Source organism: Nerophis ophidion, linkage group LG01 (assembly GCF_033978795.1).
Source record: "Nerophis ophidion isolate RoL-2023_Sa linkage group LG01, RoL_Noph_v1.0, whole genome shotgun sequence".
NCBI classification, from domain to species: Eukaryota; Metazoa; Chordata; class Actinopteri; order Syngnathiformes; family Syngnathidae; genus Nerophis; species Nerophis ophidion.
In genome coordinates, this window is record NC_084611.1 from 62,524,086 (window position 1) to 62,548,713 (window position 24,628).

Sequence of the window (24,628 nt, forward strand, 5' to 3'; positions counted from 1 at the left end):
CTGAACGAAAGTCTTACCCTCACAGGATGAAGAGAACTTTAGTACAGGAACAAAGTGTCACAAAGGAGAGTCCTGTAGCTTCTAAGACGAGGAAGGAGTGTGCTGATGACCCACCAGTCGCCGCTCGTTCAGTCACTCAAGGAATTAAAAGTCAGAAATGTATGAGCGTCTGCTCAGTTAGTTTGTCAAGGAACAATATCTTAGCAAAAGAAAGAAATACATCTAGTGGCCTCTCAAAAGCACTTTTGGAGGCAAGAACCAAATGTTCACAGATATCAAATGCAAGTCAAACTGGCATCACTAATAAGGGAGTCAGAAAAAAAACTGGCAAGCCACTAAGCTGCCAAAGGACAAAGAAAGACAAGGATCCAAAACCCGCGGCATGCCCTCCTCCTGTTACATCCAAACAAACCCCTTTCATAAAGCCAAACCGTGGGAGATCGGCCAAAGTAAAACCTGCCTCTCAATTAATTTCAAAGTGTGAAAACAAGAAGAAAGAATTGGCAAAGATAGAGCTGGACAAGAGCAAAACAAAGAGAAAATGTCAGCAGGAAAACAGAAAGGGAGTGAAGAGAAAGGTCCTCCTGGAGAAGATTGGAAGTGCTGAGAAGACGGATGTTGAGGTTGCTGACCATAATTTAAAACCTGAGATGCACCAACAAGGTAGGAGATGTTTTTGTTGTGCATTTCTTTATGTTCACCCATAAGGTTATTGGTTCAAACTGAAATACCAAAACCATTTAAAAAAAACATTTTAGGTGTGAAAATAAGATTATAACTAAATTATTAAGATCTGGCTACAGTAATACACTTTAATTTGATGGTGAAACACAGATATAAATATTGTTTGTGTTGCATACCTGTTAAAAAAAAAAAGTTCAGAATAAAAATATCAAAAATGTGTAACTTTGAAAAGGTTAAAGCTCATGGACAAGTTGAACCAAAAATATGCACACTGCTTTGAGTGTGTCTGCTTGCTTCACGTAATATATTTTACACCCTGCTAACCAGCATCCCCTGCGGTGGACATTTGTTGGTGGTTTCTTTTGTCAAATTTAAGAGTTCACCTGTTAGGAATGTGCCAATGACATTAACCACTAATCAGTATCTGTCAATTACCGTGAACAAGTATGTGATCGGCCAATGCCGATAAATGCTTTTCAGTGCTGATAACAAAAGCATATCCCTACTAGGTGAAATTGTATTGGGAGGGATATATGCTATCTATCGTCCATAAGAGACATCAACCGATACCAAAACCAATACAAATCACATGTATTAGCTGTAAATTGTTTCATTGACTTTTCATGAGTGCTATTGACGGTTTAAAAATGTAAACAGAATATTTTAAGTAGTTCCTTAGATCATTTTATTGCATATTAAACATATGCAAAACAAAATTAATAGTACACAATAATTAAACAAAAGCAAAAACAACCAATTTATTACACTTTAAATGTAATGTTTTTGCGGTCAAAGTCCATCTGTGCTCTGGGACATATTCCTTAAAAACAAAAAAAGATTTAGAGAAAATAAATTTATCGCTTTAATCACTTGGTGTGGAACATGTTTAGTAGGGGTCCAACAAATAACCGATATGAATCTGATATCCAAACAAGATAGTGCATTGATAAACAGGTTCCAGGATTGATACAAATGTAAAATAAGACCATAAAGTTATAAACCACATGTGAATCTGCTTGAGATGGGAAAAATGATATATTTTACGATACATCACAATTAGCATGTGAACGATAATGAATTGATTAACAAGGGTGTGTGTGTGTGTGTGTGTGTGTGTACAGTCGTGGTCAAAAGTGTACATACACTTGTGAAGGATATAATGTCATTGCTGTCATGAGTTTCTAATAATTTCTACAACTCTTATTTTTTTGTGAGAGTGATCGGAGCTCATATTAGTTTGTCACAAAAAAAAACATTTGTGAAGTTTGGTTCTTTTATGAATTTATTATGGGTCTACTGGAAATGTGACCAAATCTGCTGGGTCAAAAGTATACATACAGCATGATCATATGTACATGATCATTTTTGGTGTTGTAGAATAGTTACTATCAAATCAAATTAGCTTCATGGCATGGCCTCTTAACTTTATGCGAGTGATTATGATTGACGACACCTTTTGACTTCTCTGAGCCCATTTAAAAAGGGCTCATGTGATGCAGTCATTAGACTCAGTTACACATGCGACAATGGGAAAGTCAAAGGAACTCAGCACAGATCTGAAAAACCAAATCATTGACTTGAACAAGTCAGGGAAGTCACTTGGAGCCATTTTGAAGCAGCTTAAGGTCCCAAGAGCAACTGTGCAGACATTTGGTCGTAAGTATAAAGTGCATGGCACAGTTTTGTTACTGCCACGATCAGGAAAAAAAACGCAAGCTATCAACTGCTGCTTAGAGAAAATTGGTCAGGCTGATTTAAAATCAACCGAGAACCATCAAAAATCAAGTCTGCAATGAATTCGAAGTTGCTGGAACACAAGTGTCAGTGTCCACAGTGACGCGTGTTTTGCATCGCTATGGACTGAGAGGTTACCATGCAAGAAAGAAGCCTTTGCTCCAGAAGTGACACCTTAAAGTAGGGCTGGGCGATATTGGCTTTTATTAATATCGCAATATTTTTATGCCATATTGCGATATACGATATATACAAACCCTGTTTCCATATGAGCTGGGAAATTGTGTTATCTGTAAATATAAATGGAATACAATGATTTGCAAATCATTTTCAACCCATATTCAGTTGAATATGCTACAAACAACATATTTAATGTTCAAACTGATAAACATTTTTTTTTTTTTGCAAATCATTAACTTTACAATTTGATGCCAGCAACACGTGACAAAGAAGTTGGGAAAGGTGGCAATAAATACTGATAAAGTTGAGGAATGCTCATCAAACACTTATATGGAACATCCCACAGGTGTGCAGGCTAATTGAGAGCAGTTGGGTGCCATGATGGGTATAAAAGCAGCTTCCATGAAATGGTAATTCACAAACAAGGATGGGTCGAGGGTCACCAATTTGTAAGCAAATTGTCGAACAGTTTTAGAACAACGTTTCTCAATGAGCTATTGCAAGGAATTTAGGGATTTTACCATCTACTGTCCGTAAAATCATCAAAAGGTTCAGAGAATCTGGAGAAATCACTGCACGTAAGCAATGATATTACGGACCTTTGATCCCTCAGGCGGTACTGCATCAAAAACCGACATCAGTGTGTAAAGGATATCACCACATGGGCTCAGGAACACTTCATACAACCACTGTCAGTAACTACAGTTGGTCGCTAAATCTGTCAGTGCGAGTTAAAACTCCACTATGCAAAGCTAAACCCATTTACCAACAACACCACGAAACGCCGCCGGCTTCGCTGGGCCCAAGCTCATCTAAGATGGACTGATGCAAAGTGGAAAAGTGTTTTGTAGTCTGACGAGTCCACATTTCAAATTATATTTGGAAACAGAGGAAGTGGTGTCCTCCAGAACAATGAGAAAAATAATCATTCGGACTGTTATAGGCACAAAGTTCAATAGCCAGCATCTGTGATGGGGGTGCATTAGTGCCCAAGGCATGGGTAACTTACACATCTGTGAAGGCACCATTAATGCTGAAAGTACATACAGGTTTTGGAGCAACATATGTTGTCATCCAAGTAACCTTATTATGGACGCCCCGGCTTATTTCAGCAAGACAATGCCAAGCAACATGTTACAACAGCGTGGCTTTGTAGTAAACGAGTGCGGGTACTTTCCTAGCCCGCCTGCAGTCCAGACCTGTCTCCCATCGAAAATGTGTGGAGCATCATGAAGCTTAAAATACGACAGTGGAGACCCCGGACTGTTGAACGAATAAAGCTCTACATAAAACAAGAATGGGAAAGAATTCCACTTTCAAAGCTTCAACAATTAGTTTCCTCAGTTCCCAAACATTTATTGAGTGTCGTTAAAAGAAAATGTGATGTAACACAGTGGTGAACATGCCCTTTCCCAACTACTTTGGCACGTGAAATCCTAAGTGAATTATTATTTGCAAAACAAAAATAAAGTTTATGAGTTTGAACATCAAATATCTTGTCTTTGTAGTGCATTCAATTAAATATGGTTTGACAAGGATTTGCAAATCATTGTATTCTGTTTATATTTACAACTAACACAATTTCCCAACTCATATGGAAACGGGGTTTGTATTACGATATTTTGCCTTGGCCTTGAATGAAATCTTGATGCATATAACCACAGCAGTATGATTATTCTATGTGTCTACATTAAAACATTCTTCTTCATACTGCATTAATATATGCTACTTTTAAACGTTCATTAAGAGAGGGAAATCACAACTAAGTCAATTGACCAAAACTGTATTTATTAAGTACTCTTCATTCTCTCACGGGTGACTTTTTAAATGAAAGAACAAATTAATAGTGTTGCTACCTTTTTGTAGTAACACTTCTGCCGCATGCTTTGCATATTGCTGTTGTCTGCTGAATATCTTCCCACTTGAAGCCAAACCACCGCTCTTTATTTTGGGCATTTATAATTCTTCCTCCATTTGTGATCAGTTTCACACCTTCTCTCTCTTGTAATGTCACAAGCTCTTCTCCGCTCCACTTGTACGACCTGCCTCAGCTAACGTTAGCCATTCTGTTACCTCTTTGCTCGGCGAGAGAGTATGACGCATGTAAAAAGGCAGGCTTGTTTTCCGTCTCTGTGAGAAGGAGAGACGAGGAGGAGTGAGAAACGCCAGTAATGTAATGCCCGCAGCTAAAAGCAACTGTGTGAGAACATATGATCGAATATTACGATATTGTCACTTTCTATATCGCACAGAGACAAACCTGCGATATATCGTTTATATCGATATATCGCCCAGCCCTACCTTAAAGCTTGTCAAAAGTTTGCTGCTGATCAAATGGACAAAGAAAAGACCTTCTGGAAGAAAGTTCAGTGGTCAGTTCAACCAAAAATTGAGCTGTTCGGCCACAATACCCAGCAATATTTTTGGAGGAGACAAGGTGAGGCCTTTAATCCCAGGAACACCAAACCTACTACCAAGCATGGTGGTGGTAGTGAGCCTGTTTTGCTGTCAATTGAACTGGTGCTTTACAGAGAGTAAATGAAACAATGAAAAAGGAGGATCACCTTCAAATTCTTCAGGACAACCTAAAATCACCAGCCCATAGCTTGGGTATTGGGCGTAGTCGAGATTTCCAACAGCAACATGGACCCTAAACACACGTCAAAAGTGGTAAAGGAATGGCTAAATTAGGCTAGAATAAAGTCCTGACCTAAACCCCATTGAGAACATGTGGACAATGCTCAGAAAACCAACACATTTAGCTGAACTGCACCAAGAAGAGTGGTCAAAAATTCAACCAGAAGCTTGTCTGAAGCTTGTGGATGGCTACCAAAAGTGCCTTATTGCAGTGAAACTTGCCAGGGGAAATGGAACCAAATATTAACATTGCTCTATGTGTACTTTTGACCCAGCAGATTTGGTCACATTTTCAGTCGACCCATAATAAATCCATAAAAGAACCAAACTTCATGAATGTTTTTTGTGACAAACAAGTGTGTGCTCCAATCACTCTATCACAAAAAAAATAAAAGTTGAAGAAATATTTAGAATCTCAAGACAGCCATGACATTATATTATTTGCAAGTGTATGTAAACGTTCGACCATGTGTGTGCGTGCGTGTGTGCATACGTTTATACTAGATAGATATATCTCTGTAGATTCATCCATCCATTTTTCTACCGCTTGTCCCTTTCGGGGTCACCAGGGGTGCTGGAGCCTATCTCAGCTGCATTCGGGCGGAAGGCGGAAGCATGTTTAGCTATTCCTCGTTCTGCAGGGATGACACTTGTAAGGAAAGTACTTTATTTGTCACAATGAGGGCGAGGATTAGTGATTTAGAAGTAGCTAAAACTGCAGACTGCAGGTGGACTTTAGCTGCTAGCTAACTAGCCATGATTTAAAGCACCCTTTTCCTGATTGCGTTTCAGTATTTTAGCTTCACCTTTATCGTTAGTTTTTAAGCCAAAATGCGTCCATTCTCCCTTCTTTTTTTTACACACTGTCTGCTGGTAAGTACTCTGTGATTGTGCGCTGACAAACATGCTCGTCTGCTCATTAAACAGCAATGATACGATGGCGGTTGTTACTAAATCAGTCACAGTAACAACCTAAATGTTATGTCATCACTACACCTTAATCGTAGTCGGAACTCGGAAGTGAAGCACCACCCACCTCTTTCAACGCACACAGCAGGCATCTGCCGCAGGAATGTCTCCTCACAAGGAAAAAAAATCATTTCTTCTCGGGAGAACAACTTGACTTGACTTTTTTTTGTCCATTTCTGCTTGCTTGTGGCTTATCAGTAGCAAGTGAACTGGAGCCAAATTCCCCCGCTACGGCATGGCAAGAGGATCAAAAAGGAAGTATTCACCTTAATCGCCAGTTAAAGAAGTTTGTGCAGTTATTGAAATGTACGGTCAAATAGTTATTGTGTTAACTTTTGACAACCGATATATATATATCTATATATATATATATACATATATATATATATATAGATATATAGATATGTGTGTGTGCGTGCGTGCGTGCACTAACATCCAAAAAACGAAAATGATGCAGTAACCAAAGGAGCCTTTTTTACATAGTTTCAATAATTAAATATAATACATTTCTAATACAGAATAATAATATACAATATATTAACATACAATTTAATAATACCAACAATATAAGTAAAGATACATGAATAATCAATTTAATGTTTAATCGACGCTTCTGGATCGTGAATGAACTATGAGGTGCCCACAGTTTTTTGATTGATTGATTAAAACTTTGATTTGCAGATTGCACAGTACAGTACATATTCCGTACAATTGACCACTAAATGGTAACACCCGAATAAGTTTTTCAGCTTGTTTAAGTCGGGGTCCACGTAAATCAATTCATAATACAAAAATATACTATCAGCAAAATACAGTCATCACACAAGTTAATCATCAGAGAATATATATTTAATTATTTACATTATTTACTATCCGGGGGTAGGGAGTGGCATCTGAGAAATGGACATTGAAACAGTGTAGGTCTGACTTTGGAGGATATGTACAGCAAGTAGTGGACATAGAGAGATCAGAAAGCATAATAACAAGTATATACATTTGATTATTTACAATCTGGGGATGCGGAAGGGGGAGGCTCCGTGTTAGTTTAGGCTTGAAGTTGCCTTGAGGTTCTCTTTTAGTGCGGTTTTGAAGGAGTATAGAGATGCACTTTCTTTTACACCTGGTGGGAGTGCATTCCATATTGATGTGGCATAGAAGGAGAGTGAGTTAAGACCTTTGTTGGATCGGAATCTGGATTTAATGTGGTTTGTGAAGTAGTTTGACATGTATTTCGGTATCAGGGAGGTGTAGCGGATTTTATAGACATAGCTCAGTGCAAGTTGTTTTACTTTGTCCTCCACCCTTAGCCAGCACACTTTGAATAAGTGGGTAGGAGTGAGGTGTGATTTGAGGTGGAAGAGGGAAGGACAAAATGTGTGTCATAGACACAATATATGATGTATATTTGTTTCTTTGGCTAAAATTTAGGCTGATCGTAAAAACTGTGTTTTTTGTTGTTGTTTTTTTATTGTTAGAGGTTCTTCAAAGGTGACATGCACGAATAAATGGCATGTTTTAAATAATATGTTGAACAAAAATACTATACTTACAGTAAACCTATTACATAACGCAAGTTGGAAAGTTCTATCTCAGTAGCATGCTCATTTTTCCCAGATTTGAGCCTACACAGACTACCCAATTTGTATTTGTTTTACTTTATTTGATTTATTTAATTCTAATTATTTAATTTGGGCAAGTGGTGAAATTGGATAGTATTGGTTTTGTTAGATATTTTAAAAATAGAATTCCTCCTTCCTTTATTTGTTTATTTAATTTAAACATATGCCACTAATGAAAAGGTAGTTTTATCATAGGCCTGGACAATAGATAAGGTTTTTTTTCTCCTCTTGCTCCGACATATTTTTTGATCCCAGAGGCTTTCGTAGCTTCAACCCTCCTACTTGCCTCATCCGCAGAGATTCACACACCTAGCAAAACACGGCTAACGAGAGCGAGACGTGATCCAAAGAAAAGAGAAGTGTTGTCAGTAGTTAAAATCTGTGGCAACATGCGTGGAACAAATGACTGCACGCTGTAAAGTTGGTATTAAAAAGGCAAGAGCACAACAAACTTATATCTCTATCTGAAACTGAAGCCTCCTGCCTAGTGCAGTAAATGCAACTCTTTACGGGGTGAACAAGACCGCTTACTGTTGTGGAATCATTTACACTACGTGTAAGATGAGAAAAAAGCACAATGCACAGAGCGATCACTAAAGCAGTCGCTTTGCCCTTCGCCAGGATGCAGTGTACTAGAATGGAAAAACCTGCATTCATCCACTCACTAAAACTATAGTCCTCTTAATGTTTTACTTTATTATTTATTTGCATACATTGTGCAATATTACATTTTTGTGAATTAGAGTCATTTGTATAAGACAGAAGTATTGTCTTTCACAAGAGGCTCTTAATTTAGTTTTTTTAAAAGGATTTCATAAAAAGTAAAATTTATATCTGCATCGTCTAAAAAGAACATTATTCAAAATGTTTATGCAGTGTCATTTCAAACTACTAGTTTTTGATCAAACAAAAGAAAAACTTCTTTTGAATTATCTCTGTCATTTGTATTCATTGGATTCTATAAAAAGTAGGGAAAAGGACATCGGAACAATTTAATTGGGTGATTTTATTTTTAGGCTATATCGCCCAAGCCAATTGTAAGTTTGTTTTTAATGTTTTAGGGGGACTTTCCAAAGTGCTTTAAGTTCAAAATCTTACAGCTATACACATAATGACATAGTTATGTATGTCATGTCAAAAGCCGCAGAAATACTGAAGATGGACAGTGTCACATTTATACAGCCAATTGAAGATCATGTATAATGTAAAATAAATGTCAAGTTAAGTTATTTATTTTTTCTAAAATTTTATTTTTTTAGCAAGAAGTGGGGATTACAGCTATTCCACCTTATAAAGGCCTCCAAAAAGGTTCAATGCTCTATAAGCAGGTTGTACATATGAATATAATGTAGTGCACAAGCACATTCCTGTTCTAATGTATTATTTACAATAGTTTTGTAATTTCAAGCATTTTTTACAGAGAGCATCATACATTTGCCATTTCCTTCAACAACTGCTTATCATTGCATACCTCATGAGAGCCACAATGACTACTTTGGGACAAATGATGATCCAGAACCTTATATTCTTAGCTTACATATACGGAGGATGAGCTACAAGTTTTAGAAGCTTAGGTGCTGAGCAGATCCAAAACACTAAACCACCATGCAGTAGCATTGCGAAGTACCTAACAAGAAATTACAAAACAGTCACTTAGAATGAGTCGACTAGTGGGATGCTTATATCTTTCAGCACAAGACTTGTGTTCCTGTGATAAAAATGCTTGGAGCAAAAAAGCATCTTCTCGCGTCCTCATCGCGATGTCTTTGGTTTTAAGATGAATTTCAAAGTTGACCAATTTCTCGTCCTATGGCCACAGCCTTCTACTACAGAAGTGTGAGGCAATATTAATAATCCAGCATAAATTTACCAACTCAGAGTCGATGCAGCAGCTCAATATGTCAAGAGCTGCAGTAGCTACGTTACCTATGTCAGGGGTCGGCAACCTTTACCACTCAAAGAGCCATTTCGACCCGTTTCACAAAAAGAGGAAGACAATGGGAGCCGCAACTATTCTTGCCAATATCTGCTGGTGGTCACCCAGATGTCAAGAATAAGAGCATGCTATGAAGCCATTGCCTTAAACACCTTCTACAACATGTACAAACTGCTTGCCAGTCCAGCAACAAGTTGTGAGAGGCTTCCGCAGATGCACGCACACGACTGGAAGGCATACTGGGTGACACAGAGTACACTGACGGTTGTGATATAAACAACTTTAACATTCCTACTAATATGCGCCACATTGTGAACCCACAAAAAAGAAGAATGACAAACACATTTCGGGAGAAAATCCTCAAAGCAACACAACATAAACGCAACACAACAAATACCCAGAATCCTTTGCATCCATGAGACTTCCTGACTATGTTATACACCCCGCGAGCACCAAACCCTGCCCACCTCAACCACGCAGGGAGGGGGGGAGGGGGGGTTTGGTGCTCACGGGGTGTATAACATAGTCAGGATGTGTCATGGATGCAAAGGATTCTGGGTATTTGTTGGGTTGCGTTTATGTTGTGTTACTGTGAGGATTTTTTCCCGAAATGTGTTTGTCATTCTTCTTTTGTGTGGGTTCACAATGTGGAGCATATTAGTAGGAGTGTTAAAGTTGTTTATATGTTTGACGGCGTGGCGCAGTGGGAGAGTGGCCGTGCGCAACCCGAGCGTCCCTGGTTCAATTCCCACCTAGTACCAACCTCGTCACGTCCGTTGTGTCCTGAGCAAGACACTTCACCCTTGCTCCTGATGGGTGCTGGTTGGCGCCTTGCATGGCAGCTCCCTCCATCAGTGTGGGAATGTGTGTGTGAATGGGTAAATGTGGAAGTAGTGTCAAAGCGCTTTGAGTACCTTGAAGGTAGAAAAGCGCTATACAAGTACAACCCATTTATCATTTATATCACAACCGTCAGTGTACTCTGTGTCAACCAGTATGCCTTGCAATCTCATACATGTGCCGACATAAGCAGCGAAATGTATGTGTCCGGTTGGCACGCAAATAGCATTCCATGAATGGCGGCCGTGATGACGTTCAAGAGGACGCAAATAGCATTCCGTGAATGGCTGGCGCGATGACGTTCAAGAGGATGTTAAGAGTAATATCATCACGGCACGCCCTTAATATTGTAGTCCGAGTGAAAATTGGAGAATGTTGACTCCGGGTGATGTCCGGGAGAGGCATTGAATTACGGAATCTCCTCGCAACAATCTGGGGGGTCGGCGATTGTGCAGCTGAGCCGCATCAGAGTTGCCAAAGAGCCGCATGCGGCTCTGGAGCCGCGGGTTGCCGACCCCTGACCTATGTGATCAAGGGACAGTGTTACTAAAAATAGTTACAATAGTTAATACTTGGTTAATACATGTACTGGATATAAATTATTGTTGGCAGTTTTTTAAATGTTTTAAAGGGTTTTACAGGCAGAATAAATTACTTCCATTGGCTAGATGGAAGTCATTCTTCATTGTTTATTTACGATGTAGAATGCATAAAAGACAAAGCTGTATGTCTTCTTATTTTACATGGGGATTTTAGATGACATGCACTGTTTAAAAAAAATGCAGTTCCCCTATTTTAAACAAGAAATCTAATATTTAGCTTAGTCCTAATACTTAATGATACTTATGAAATGAAATTAGTTTATTTCTATCATATAAATAACCATTGTGTGTGATGAATTTAACAGCACAGATTATACATATTAACACTCACACACATACACACACAAAAAGAAAAGTAATGACCGAAAACGGTATATGCTGAATCCAAGGCTTATATTTGCCTATTCTATACATTCACTGAAAATCAGATTGCCTGGAACATCAACGTTTAAAAAATCAATGGGATAAAAGTAATCGTTGCTATATTTAATAATTTTCCATTATTTCACCGTTCAAGGCTTTCTTAAACCTTAACAAAGAACTACATGTCTTCAACTCATCACTGAGCTAGTTTCACCATTTACCTCCTAAAACTGAAATATATATATTTTTTAATATTTGTTCTTACTCTAAATATTTCAAAAATCAATATCCCTGTAAATTATAGTTTTCTCCTCCTAATTTAAGTAACCTAAGCATACAGGCTGGAAGGCTGTTCTTTACTCGAAACACAATTTCCATTGTTTTTAAAAACACAATATCTGAAAATTTTAATAAATTACAATTTATAAATAATGATTGGTAGGTTCATAGTAGCACGCTTTGTGTATTATTCTAATGGCCCTTTTTTTGATTTTTTATTATTGGGTCTATGTTGTTTTATAAACATTAAATAAAAAGCTTGTAATCAATCATATGAGTTTTATTATGGAAGCAAAACAGTCAGCGTCACAAACTTTGTTTACTTGTCAATGCAGCTGACTTTATTTGTATTGCTTGTTTACCTGCGTGTGTTTTACGTAACACAGGCAACAACCAAGGTTCCTCCCCCACTGACAATGAAGCACACAGGCAGAACACAATGCCCTCAGAGCCCGACTTTACTGTTCAGAACTTTGCTGCATACATGAGGAACGCAGACTGCGCCAGAGAAGAAGACATTGAGGTAGACGTAACTTCCTCCCCAGAAAAAGCAATACCCATTTGGCCATGTGAGTATACGATCATACCAGATCCCCCTGACGTAAGTGAAGAGGAGGAAGCTGATATTAACGTGACAGTGGATTAGGCGCAGTGGTCGTTTTCTATGTTGTGACTGGTTGTCAATGTGAGTGTTCCCTCCATTCAGGTTTTAGTTTCATATTCTTTATAGCTTTTGATTGTGTGGCAGCTTGTGCACAATAGTTGTATATATATCCAGATGCTTTGTTTTATGTATTTCATGTTTAGATAAGTGTTGGCTATTGAAGTTATAAATGTTCAATTTTTGTTTGCATCTTAAAATGTAAAATAAACATTATTTCAAGCCTTTATTTCAAAAACAAACTTTTTGTCTATTTTTGTGATATCACAATGTTCACGTTTTTGCATGTTTTCCATCCATCCATTTTCTACAGCTTATTCCCTTTCAGGGTCGCGAGGGGCGCTGGCGCCTATCTCAGCTACAATCGGGCGGAAGGCGGGGTACACCCTGGACAAGTCGCCACCTCATCGCAGGGCCAACACAGATAGACAGACAACATTCACACTCACATTAGGGCCAATTTAGTGTTGCCAATCAACCTATCCCCAGGTGCATGTCTTTGGAAGTGGGAGGAAGCCGGAGTACCCGGAGGGAACCCTTTGTTTTTATCTAAAAGTAGCGTTGTTTAAATTAGACATTACAATACATGATCACTACAGCAGAGGGCGCTCTGTGTCAGAGCGTCACTTGAATCCAACTTTATTGACACCGGAAGTGGGGGCGGTAACATGCTGCACGTGTGTACGCAAGTGCCTGAAGGTTAAGGAGAAGCACTGGCGAGAAATTCTTCATCACTTGTCAGCTTCAAAAGTCACCGAGACGTGGAGTTTGTTGTAAGAAAGGTTGCTATCACCGCCGCAAAGCCATGGATCCCATGAAAGCACAGCAGCTTGCGGCCGAGCTGGAGGTGGAAATGATGGCTGACATGTACAACCGGTAAAGTCCTACCCAGCTAACTTGTGCTAGCTTAAGCTTGCTAGCGATGAAATACGGTCGTAAATAAACAGTAAGGGTTGCTAATCACTAAAAAGCATATTTTAAGTGCACATTTACAAAGAAACTCAAAAAGTAAGCTGTTATTTCCGAGGATAATGACGTTAGTTAATGAATTGATAAGGTGGAACAACTTCTAGTATTCTAATGAGGTCACATTCATTGAACGTATTATAGCCGTGCTTTTGTTCCCTATAATATAATTCATAAATAATTAGTAAATAAACGTTGAGATCAATTAGAATACTTACTAATTGAAGTTACCATCACATGCGTGTGCATTTATTAATTGCAATTCCTGATATTTGTGTTCCAAACCTTTTTCAGATCATAAAAATTAACAAACACTGAAGGTCACGCTGATACATGTTCTACTTCACAATCAATATAGGCTAAATTAGTTAAAGAAAACACATTAGATTCCTGTTAAAGGTGACAAAATAAGTACAATACACTAATGTACGGCGTGGCGCAGTGGCCGTGCGCAACCCGAGGGTCCCTGGTTCAAATCCCACCTAGTACCAACCTCGTCACGTCCGTTGTGTCCTGAGCAAGACACTTCACCCTTGCTCCTGATGGGTGCTGGTTGGCGCCTTGCATGGCAGCTCCCTCCATCAGTGTGTGAATGTGTGTGTGAATGGGTAAATGTGGAAGTAGTGTCAAAGCGCTTTGAGTACTTTGAAGGTAGTAAAGCGCTATACAAGTACAACCCATTTATTTATTTATTTAATGTAGGGCGGCAGCTAATCGAACAATATATCGATTAGTGTGTTCAATGAATCTGTTTAAACCCACTTTATATTGTATACTTAAACATTTGTCTTGCCATAGCTTTCAATCTTTTTTTTTGATGAATGCACTTCAATATTGACATTGCACTTTTATCATGTGAGCATTAATAGTAAACAACAATTCAGCTGCCGCACATCAGACACCCCAATATGTGCTCTGCAGCTAATCGATGAGTTTCAATTAATCTGTTTAAAACCTACTGTATAGTCTGTGCATACTAAAGGGAAAATAGACAAACGTTTATCTTGCCATAGCTTTCAGTCTTGTTTTTTTCCCGATGAATTCACATCAATGATATTGCCATTGCACTTTTATCATGTGTGCATTAATAGTAAAAAATTTAACTGTTTGCTGCCACACATCAAACACCCACAATGTGTGCTCTATTGCAGTGTTCAAGTGGTGCCAGCAACTTGAGGGTTCCAGGTTGAAATCCCACTTCCGCCATCCTAGTCACTGCCAGTGTCCATGAACAAGATAGTTTACCTGCTCCAAGTACTACCCACACTGGTTCAAATGTAACTTCGATAATGGGTTTCACTATGTACAGTGCTTTGAGTCGCTAGAGAAAAATGCTATTTACATATAATTCGATAAAAAAAAATTGACCTAATTTAACACTTAATTTTGTCCAAAAAACATGTGGATTAGCCTAGAAGAATGTAGTGAAGCTGCAATATTTGAAGCGTGATGTATGTAGCGAGGGGCGTGATGTATGTAGCGAGGGATGACTAATAACGTATGTATTTGGCAATGATTTAAAGCCTAAAACACCTCCAACACAATCTGTTTCAGTTTGCTGGTGACTGTCATTGTGTGTGTTCTGAAACCGTTTTAGGAAAGAATAAAAAGACGAAAGATGAAGTTGTTGCCATCATCACACATTTATAATCTGTACAGAATATTTTTTATCTAACATTTGAATATATATAATGTGCACTTTAACACTTTTTGCTGAATCACGCATATAACAAAAACTGTCCTCTTCTCGTTGCAGCATGACCAACGCCTGCCACAGGAAGTGTGTGCCGCCGCATTACAAAGAGGCGGAGCTGACAAAGGGCGAGAGCGTGTGCCTGGACCGCTGTGTGGCCAAATACCTGGACCTCCACGAGAGGCTGGGCCGCAAACTGACAGAGCTCTCTGTTCAAGATGAGGAGATGATGAGGAAAGCGGCAGTGGGCAGCGGATAAAGAAAGACAAGTTAAAGACTGGATGAAATAACGGCATCGGGAAAATTAAGTTGTGTGGTTGGTTTCTTTTAAACATTGGAAGTGAAGGCGATGCTGGAAAAAACTGTTGGCTACACTTGGCGTCCAAATGAACAACGCTTTAAACCCCATCATAAAATGACCAACATGTCTGGATATGGACTCATATTCCAGGGTGTGTTCTTCTTTGTTTCAGAGTGCTTCACATGTCAAGCTGGTATTAGAAAGAAACATATTGTGGATTTGCGCAGTAACACCTCGGTTTATGTATGCCCCACTTTTCGTACTTTTTAAGCAGAAACTGTTTAGTTGTCATTGTGTCCAAACTAAGAATCCACATGGTGACACAGTTTTTTTTCTTAATGAGCACGACTGCCAAATAATCCATAATGGGGCCAAAGAAAGTTGCGAGTGCCAGCACTCTGTTAAAAAGGTGAGAAATACCGTTCGGAAACACTTGGAGCAAAGAACGAAGTCCTTGTGTCTCACCACTCATCGGCAACAAGCGTTTTCAATAAGGGTAAAATTGTTCTCAAATGTATACATTTTCTCATCATTTATATGTATTTAACACTGTTCTCTACATATAAAACCTATATGTGTTTTGTGTTCATTTGATATCTGGAACAGATGAGTTGGATTTAATATTTCTTATTGCCTTATGTTTTTGTCTGACTTTTGGGGGATTTTTATTGATTAAAACCGAAGTATTAATGTATTTTACAAACCTTACAATTGTTACGTCATGCAATGATATGTTCATTCATGATTGAAAATTGATGGATTGATGTATGATTTGACAAGCAAGCTACACATGAAACCAGGCTGCAGCGCTTCCTTGTTGACTTGAATAAAATTTTTCGTTATTTTAACAGTATATTTGATCATAATCTTTATCGGATATTGAATCTATTATTGCCGACAATAAAAGACTGTGTGTACCTTTTTAAGACAAGCACCAACAACAGATGGGGAGGAAGTGAGGAAAAGTCACTTTCGGTTCCCCATGAAACAACTCTTATTAAACCTGTTCTACATGTAAAAGGGGAAGTTTAGTTCACAACTGACAGTTTCGAGACACGGTTGACACTTTTCAACACGTTTTGTTCCACGACGGACACGGTAAGTCATTCAATATTAACTCTATTCACTTAAGTATACTTGGTATTGATAAAAGTGAAATAAGACGTGTGTGTGGCGTTTGCCCCGGGAAGTAAACGTTTAATGTGACAAAGCCGACTAGTATCTTCCAAATACCCAATTTAATCAATTCAACAACATGATCTACAGCAATAAGATATTGTTTAATTCAGAACGAGTGACCTAGTTAATCAAAATACCTACGTATTTACATAACACTGTGCGGCGAAAAGTAGCCTGGCTAGCACGGTTGCCAGATGTAAATACACATTCGCATACCGGAAGTTGAAACTTATTGTACATACCTTTAAGAGAACCATATTCTACAATAATATACTCTCATGATGCTTTGCCTTTTAAATCAAGTTTTTTCGAAGAACTGTTGGAAAACAATGTCCTCACCTGGACACACGAGGCAACGCACAACACCAAAGCCAGACGCACGATAATATATTTATTTGTACAACCGTTATTTCACAAAATCTAGGGCCAACAACTCAGGACCGCGTCTGCCTCACAATACGAATGTCCTGAGTAGTCCTGGGTTCAATCCCGGGCTCGGGATCTTTCTGTGTGGAGTTTGCATGTCCTCCCCGTGTCTGCGTGGGTTCCCTCCGGGTACTCCGGCTTCCTCCCACTTCCAAAGACATGCACCTGGGGATAGGTTGATTGGCAACACTAAATGGTCCCTAATGTGTGAATTTGAGTGTGAATGTTGTCTGTCCATCTGTGTTGGCCCTGCAATGAGATGGCGACTTGCCCAGGTACCCCGCCTGCCGCCCGATTGTAGCTGAGATAGGCACCAGCAACCCCAAAGGGAATAATCAGTAGAAATGGATGGATGGATGGATGGCAATAGTGGAAGATGAATTTCACATTTCAATCCCACCATCATTTTTTACACGCTGCCTCTTTACAACCAAGTGGGGGCGCTGGTTGCCAGAGGTAGCCTTTTTCTAACATCGGTTCAAAGTACACCTGCATTATAGTTCCATGTTGTGCTCTCGCCAATTCAGAAATGTCAATCAATCGCCGCAGACTATTTGCAGCCCCGCAATTTTCCTGCACATTTTGGCTGGTATCTGCGTAATCATACCTTTTAAGAACATGTTTTCATTTGCAATGCTGACCTTGCAAAGATGCAACTTTTAATAATCATAAGTGTAATAATGTTATGCTATAGATCAGTGGTCCCCAACCACCGGGCCTCGATTGGTACCAGGCCGCAGAATATTTTTTTATTAATTTTTATTTAAAATAAAATAAAAAAAATAAAAAAAAATAAAAATATATATATATATATATATATTTTTCTTATTAAATCAACATAAAAAACACAAGATACACTTACAATTAGTGCACCAACCCAAAAAACCTCCCATTTTCAAATACACATTCCCGTACCGCAAGTTGAAACTTATTGCACATACCTTTAAGAGAACCATATCCTACAATAATATACTCTCATGATGCTTTGCCTTTTAAATCAACTTTTTTCGAAGCACTGTTGGACAACAATGTCCCCACCTGGACACACGTGGCAACGCACAAAACCAACGCCAGACGCACGATAATATATTTATTTGTACAACCGTTATTTCACAAAATCTAGGGCCAACAACTCAGGACCGCGTTTGCCTCACAATACGAATGTCCTGAGTAGTCCTGGGTTCAATCCCGGGCTCGGGATCTTTCTGTGTGGAGTTTGCATGTCCTCCCCGTGTCTGCGTGGGTTCCCTCCGGGTACTCCGGCTTCCTCCCACTTCCAAAGACATGCACCTGGGGATAGGTTGATTGGCAACACTAAATGGTCCCTAGTGTGTGAATGTGAGTGTGAATGTTGTCTGTCTATCTGTGTTGGCCCTGCAATGAGATGGCGACCTGTCCAGGTACCCCGCCTGCCGCCCGATTGTAGCTGAGATAGGCACCAGCAACTCCAAAGGGAATAATCGGTAGAAATGGATGGATGGATGGCAATAATGGAAGATGAATTTCACATTTCAATCCGACCATCATTTTTTTCCACGCTGCCTCTTTACAACCAAGTGGTCCCCAACCACCGGGCTGCGGACCTGCACCGGGCCGCGGCTCAATTGGTACCGGGCCGCAGAATAATTTTTTATTAATTAGTATTTTTTTCAAAAAAAAAAAAAAAAAAAATTTTTTCTATTTTTTTTCTTATTAAATCAACATAAAAACACAAGATACACTTACAATTAGTTCACCAACCCCAGAAAACTCCCATTTTCATGACACAAACCTCCCTTTTTCATGACAAAGAGAAAAAAAAAAAGAATTATGTGATTATTTGCATGAGTGTATGTATGTATGTATGTATACATCCCTTTTATATATGTACAGCATGTGCATATATATATATGTACATGTATGTCTATATGTATGTTTGTACAGTGCATGTGTGTGTGGATGAACATAGCGTATGTATGTATGTATGTATGTATGAATAACGGTGTGAATGTGAGTATATGTGTATTTGTATGTATAATATGTTTCACTCCCAGTGTATGTGGGAGCCAGAGTACGGCCCCAGCCACCCAGAGAGCCCAATCCACAAACAGCAGGTGTGGCGCCCAGAGAACCAGGGATCACCGGCCCAGTAGCCAGGCCGGCCAGCGACAGGAACCCCAGAGGCCCACCGTGCCGCCCGGTAGAGCCATCAGCAGGCAGCAGACATATGCGCCCATTAGAGGACAAGGTATGGGAGAAGCAGTGAGAGACCACACCCCACACGGACAGAAAGGCGGGACGCCCCGCCCGGGAAGCCCAGAGACCTCACCAGCAACCGAACCCCCATATATATATATATATATATATATATATATATATATATATATATATATATATATATATATATATATATATATATATATATATATATATATATATATATATATAGCAACAAATCCATACACAGGTCGGTGGGACAGCTCCGGCCGCGCACCCCAGTCACCTAGGGATAACTACCGACAAGCCCACCCTAGACGAAGGCATTGTTTCAGCTTGTTCTGTCTTCAATGACTATACAAACTGAACAGTTGAGCTTTACCCTACTCACATGCAACTTTATTCTACAGTTGCCATTCAACATACACGGCACACTTCTCTCGGTGCATCACTCTAAAACCTATGGGTAGGAACAACACACATACAAGCAATTCATATTGCCACATCCCTTTTCTTTAAAAAAAAAGAGAATATTCTTTTCAAATATTAAATCCTACAAAATTAACTTTTAAGTTGCTACTATACAAACTCAAAATAGTATGTATTTTCAAATCGCTAGTTATTTAAAACATTCTTAGTGCAAAACAAATCTTACATTCAGCTTCACAGTGCATACTTTTTTTTTCTTTTAGTTACCACACAATGTATCTTAGCTTTTGCTTATTTTCAGAACATAACCATAACAGCCTTTACTCATCATACATCAACCTCAGTTAACATTTTTTTTTCCTTTTTTTTTTTTTTTTCTCTGAAGCTAAGTACACACAAAGTCATTCAAATGTCTTGGACGCTGTACAACACATCCTGACCGTGTAGTGGTTTGTGAGCTCTCAGTGTTTTGAGACACTGGGTCGAGTCTTGTCTCAGTTTATGATTGTTCTGACCTGTCCGGTTGCGTATCCACAGCTTTTCTCAGATGGCGACGATTTCTTCTGAGAACACTGCCTGTGAAGAGCTTCACTGCATAGGATCTGTTACCAAGTGGAGTGCTCACTGTAGCCTTTCTCCATAAGGTGTTCGTATCAAAAGGCTGCACTCTCACAACATCTCCTGGTTTCAAAGAGTCCATGTCCTTAGCAGTTTGGTTGTAGTATTTTGATTGTCTCTGTCGGTTCTTCACGAGTCCTGACCCATTGTTGGTCACTTTTGGCTCTAGTAGGCTGTCTCTAATCGGTAGAAGGGTCCTTGTTCTGCTTAAGAGTCTTTGTGCAGGGCTCGTATCCAAACCTTGGGTCGGGGTGTTGCGATGATCCAAAATGGCTAGATACGGGTCCTGTCCAGCTAGTTTTGCCTTCCTCATCAGTCGTTTGGCCGTTTTAACAGCTGATTCCGCTTTGCCATTACTTTGGGGATAGCCAGGAGAGGAAGTTTTGTGCATAAATTCCCATTTGAAACTGAAATTTGCAAATTCAGCAGAACTAAATTGGGGTCCGTTGTCTGAAAAAATAACATCTGGAATGCCTTATCGTGCCAAGTGAGCTTTTAGCTTTCGAATGACTGTGCTTGACTTTGTATCTGGCAAGTAGTCCACCTCCCAGAAATTCTAGTAGTAGTCCACAGTCACTAGATACTCTTTGTTGTCAAAAGTAAACAAGTCTTTTCCCACTTTAGCCCATGGTCTGGTAGTGATCTCATGTGGCTGTAGTGTCTCTCTTTGTTGTTTTGTGTCCATAGATCGACATGTGTCACATTTAGCAACGTGCTTTTTGATATGGTCGTTCATACCGTGCCAATACACGCAGTCTCTTGCCCTCCTGAGGCATTCCTCTGTTCCCAGGTGAGAAGAGTGAATCCGCTGAGGGATGTCCTTTTGGAGCGAGTATGGAATCACGACTCTCTCTCCCTGAAAACCAGTCCATTTCGGGTGCCCAGTTCATCCTGTAACAAGTAAAAGTTAGTTATTTCAACCGGTACACATTTTTCATCTTTTGGCCACCCTTGTTGGATAATTTTGATCAATGTTTGTAGTTCTGGATCTGATCCTGTCACTTTGCATATACTGTCCATTCTTTCAGCTGAGATTGGCACATAATCAACCATGTTGACACATTCGACCTACAACCCAGTCTGACTTTTATTGCCGTTTTGCAGGTAAGCCGTACTCAAAGTGTCAGCGAGTAGCATGTCACGTCTAGGCATACTGTATACGTGATGTTCAGATCATACTTCTGTAGTCTGAGAAGCATGTGTTGCAGTCTTTAGGAGCGTTTATCAGTGTTTTTTTATGATAGTCTCTAGAGGCTTGTGGTCCGATTGCACTATGACTAGACGACCATATGTGTATTGGTAAAACTTTTCCATGCCGAACATGATAGCCAAACATCCATCCATTCATCCATTTTCTACCGCTTATTCCCTTTCGGGGTCGCGGGGGGCGCTGGCGCCTATCTCAGCTACAATCGGGCGGAAGGCGGGGTACACCCTGGACAAGTCGCAACCTCATCGCAGGGCCAACACAGATAGACAGACAACATTCACACTCACATTCACACACTAGGGCCAATTTAGTGTTGCCAATCAACCTATCCCCAACATTCTTTTTCAATTTGTGCATAGCCTGTTTCTGTCATCGTCAATGCACGACTTGCATATGCCACTGGTTTATCTCCTTGTGTTAGTGCTGCTCCTAGTCTTGTTTCACTTGCATCGCACTGTAACGTCAACTCTTGTTCTGGGCTGTAGTATTTCAATACTGGAACTTGTGTTATCTTGTCTTTGATTCTTCTGAATGCATTTTCCTGCAAGTCTGTCCATTCCCATAGACTCTCTTTGTGTGTGAGTTGTCTTAGTATTTCACAATCGTCTGACAGATGCTCGTAAAACTTGGATAAATAGTTGACTAGTCCTACCAGACTCTGAACACCTTTCACATTTGTCGGTGAAGGCATTTCAGTGACGGCGCGCACTTTCTCTGGGTCAACTTTGAGTCCTTCCACCGTGATCGGATGACCAATATATGAGACTTCCTGTTTCCTGAGCTTGATTTTGTCCGCGTTCAGCTTGTTGTTTCTTTCTCTGCACCTTTCTAGAAAAAGTCTCAAGTTCTTGTCTGCATCCTCTTTTGTGTCTCCTTCTCCTGTAATCAGGATGTCATCTGCGATGATGTAGTTGCCTGGCAAGTTCTCTAACGCCTGTGTTAGTTTACGTTGAAACACTTCAGGCGTTGGTCTGATGCCCAGTGGCATTCTCAGCCACCGAAATCGACCAAAAAGAGTTGCAAATGTCGTCAGATAGATAGACTCTCCATCTAGTTTCACGTGCCAGAATCCATGCTTCACATCACACACAGTGAAAACTTTTACTTTTACTAGGTCTGGTAAAATGTCATCTATTGTTGGAAGTGGAAAATGGCTTCTCTTCAGAGCTTTGTTGAGTGGTCTTGGGTCGATACAAATTATGGGCCTGCCATTGGGTTTCTGTACCGATACCATGCCACTGATCCATTCGGTGCTGGTTTCCACTGGTGCTGGTATCTGTCTGTCTACAAGACCTGTTATTTTCTCTTTAAGTGGTTTCATCATTGCCACTGGAACTCTTTGTTTTGGAAGTTTGACGGGCTGCACATTTGTGTCAATGTCCAGTTTATATCCACCTTGTAAGCAGCCATTGCCTGTAAACACGTCCTGAAACTCAGTCTTTATGTCGTCCAGCTGCCAAGTGTCTCCTGTCACCGGCTCTTTTGTCACAATACTATCCAGTACATAATTGTTGTCGTACTGTATCTGAATGAGTTTCATGCTTCACTTGCTCTGCGGCCAAGAAGTGCAGTTTTACAGTCTGCACCAAAAACTTGAAACTCAACTTTGTACTTTTTTTGATTTCTTGGATTTGTCATCTTAACTTTGTATTTTCCAAACGGACACAACTTAAATTTATTGTACATTACCAACACCTTGTCAGTGTGCTCCAATTTCTCATTTGGATTTAGCAGGTTGATTGGAATGATGTTGCAAGTTGCCCCGCAGTCAATCTGGAAGTTCACAATGTTTTCCTTAATCTTCATCCCAGCAAACAGCTGCTCTGTTTTGCCGTTTTGTTTCTCTATTTGGTTCACTTCATTTGCTTTTGTTGTTACTACTGTGACTGTCATAATCTTTTCACATGAATCTGAATCAGTCTCTGCTATTTTGTGAACTTTTTTCTTGTAGTATTCTTTCATACCTGTACTGCTTCTGCATGCCACTGCAAAATGATTGTCCTTGCCACATTTCTGAAATGTTTTTCCAAAAGCTGGGCACTTTTGCTTGAGCTTTTCATGGGTTTTTCCACAGTATTTGCAAGATATTTCAATAATCTTGACTTTTTTTTGTTGCATGTTTCACTGCATGTACATCGTCTGCACCATGCCCTTCTATTGCTTTGCTGTACTCACGTGAAATCTCCATTGACTTGCAAATTAGTAAACATTTGTCCAAATCCAACTTGTCCTCTCTGAGTAGTCTTTCTCTCCAACTTGAGCTGTGCGTGCCGCAAACAATCCTGTCTCTTATTAGCAAATCGTTTAATTGCCCAAAGTTGCAAGAACTTGCCAGCAATCTAAAGTCGGTCACATATGTGTCGATTGCTTCTGCCGCAGCTAGGTTCCGTGCGAAAAATCTGTATCTTTCCACGGTTTCATTCATTTTAGGGTTGCAATGTCCATCTAGCTTAGTGATCAAACTGGAAACAGTCACTCTTATGTCTGAGCCCATTAGCGTTCCGCATAACTCTCTCCCACGTTCTCCAATGAGGTAGTAAAAAAGTTTTACCCGCGCTGTTTCTTCTGCATCTGGCATTGCTAGCTCAATATACAGCATAAATTGTTCTTTCCAGGTCTTCCATGACTTGGCAATATTTACAGAGTCCAAACACCATTGTTGAGGGGGTTTTAATCCATCCATCCTCGTAACTCTTGAGCTTGTATTTCCTCCCTGCTCAGTGGTCATGTCACGTATCCTACTCTTATGCTAACAGCACTTAGCTTCCTTTAGCTTTGTTCGGAGAAAAAAAAAATAATCTCAGTTTTCCGGTAAATGCGCTGTCCTCACCGTTTAAAACGATCCGCTGCCACCATGTTTCAGCTTGTTCTGTCTTTAATAACTATACAAACTGGACGGTTAAGCGTTACCCTACTCACAGGTAACTTTATTCAACAGTTGCCATTCAAAATATACGGCACACTTCTCTAGGTGCATGACTCTAAAACCTCCGGGTAGGAACAACACACATACAAGAAGTTCCTATTGCCACAGGCATGGCACCGGGCGTGAAGGGCGGCGCGGCAGGGCGCAAGGGCATCCCAGACCCACACTCGACAAGCCAAC

The 24,628-nt window shown here is 39.8% G+C and overlaps 2 protein-coding genes across 10 annotated transcripts in view; both read left to right on the forward strand.

Annotated features, from left to right (window-relative positions):
- The first annotated feature begins 13,129 nt into the window (after positions 1 to 13,129).
- timm10 (translocase of inner mitochondrial membrane 10 homolog (yeast)) lies at positions 13,130 to 16,317 on the forward strand. 2 transcript variants are annotated; one of them, XM_061909020.1, is made up of 3 exons: positions 13,130 to 13,380; positions 14,622 to 14,747; positions 15,227 to 16,317. In XM_061909020.1, the coding sequence occupies exons 2-3, from the start codon at positions 14,698 to 14,700 to the stop codon at positions 15,420 to 15,422; spliced, it is 246 nt and encodes an 81-aa protein (XP_061765004.1). In that variant the 5' UTR covers positions 13,130 to 13,380; positions 14,622 to 14,697; the 3' UTR covers positions 15,423 to 16,317. The 2 variants fall into 2 exon arrangements, with proteins under 2 accessions (XP_061765004.1, XP_061764997.1); XM_061909013.1 differs by lacking the exon at positions 14,622 to 14,747 and having other exon boundaries at positions 13,142 to 13,380.
- Positions 16,318 to 16,413: 96 nt separating this feature from the next.
- unc93b1 (unc-93 homolog B1, TLR signaling regulator) overlaps positions 16,414 to 24,628 on the forward strand; it is a 50,108-nt gene continuing 41,893 nt past the window's right edge. Inside the window, exons 1-4 of one of the 8 annotated variants that reach the window (XM_061908931.1) lie at positions 16,426 to 16,562; positions 19,103 to 19,296; positions 21,103 to 21,235; positions 21,341 to 21,416. Coding sequence is in view for 1 of the 8 variants with exons in the window: in XM_061908916.1 (XP_061764900.1) it covers positions 19,276 to 19,296 (21 nt within the window). In the remaining 7 variants the exon portion in view is untranslated. Of the gene's footprint in view, positions 16,563 to 19,102; positions 19,297 to 21,102; positions 21,236 to 21,340; positions 21,417 to 24,628 lie in introns of all 8 variants that reach the window. The other 7 variants (XM_061908949.1, XM_061908959.1, XM_061908941.1 and 4 more) reach the window with 7 other exon arrangements.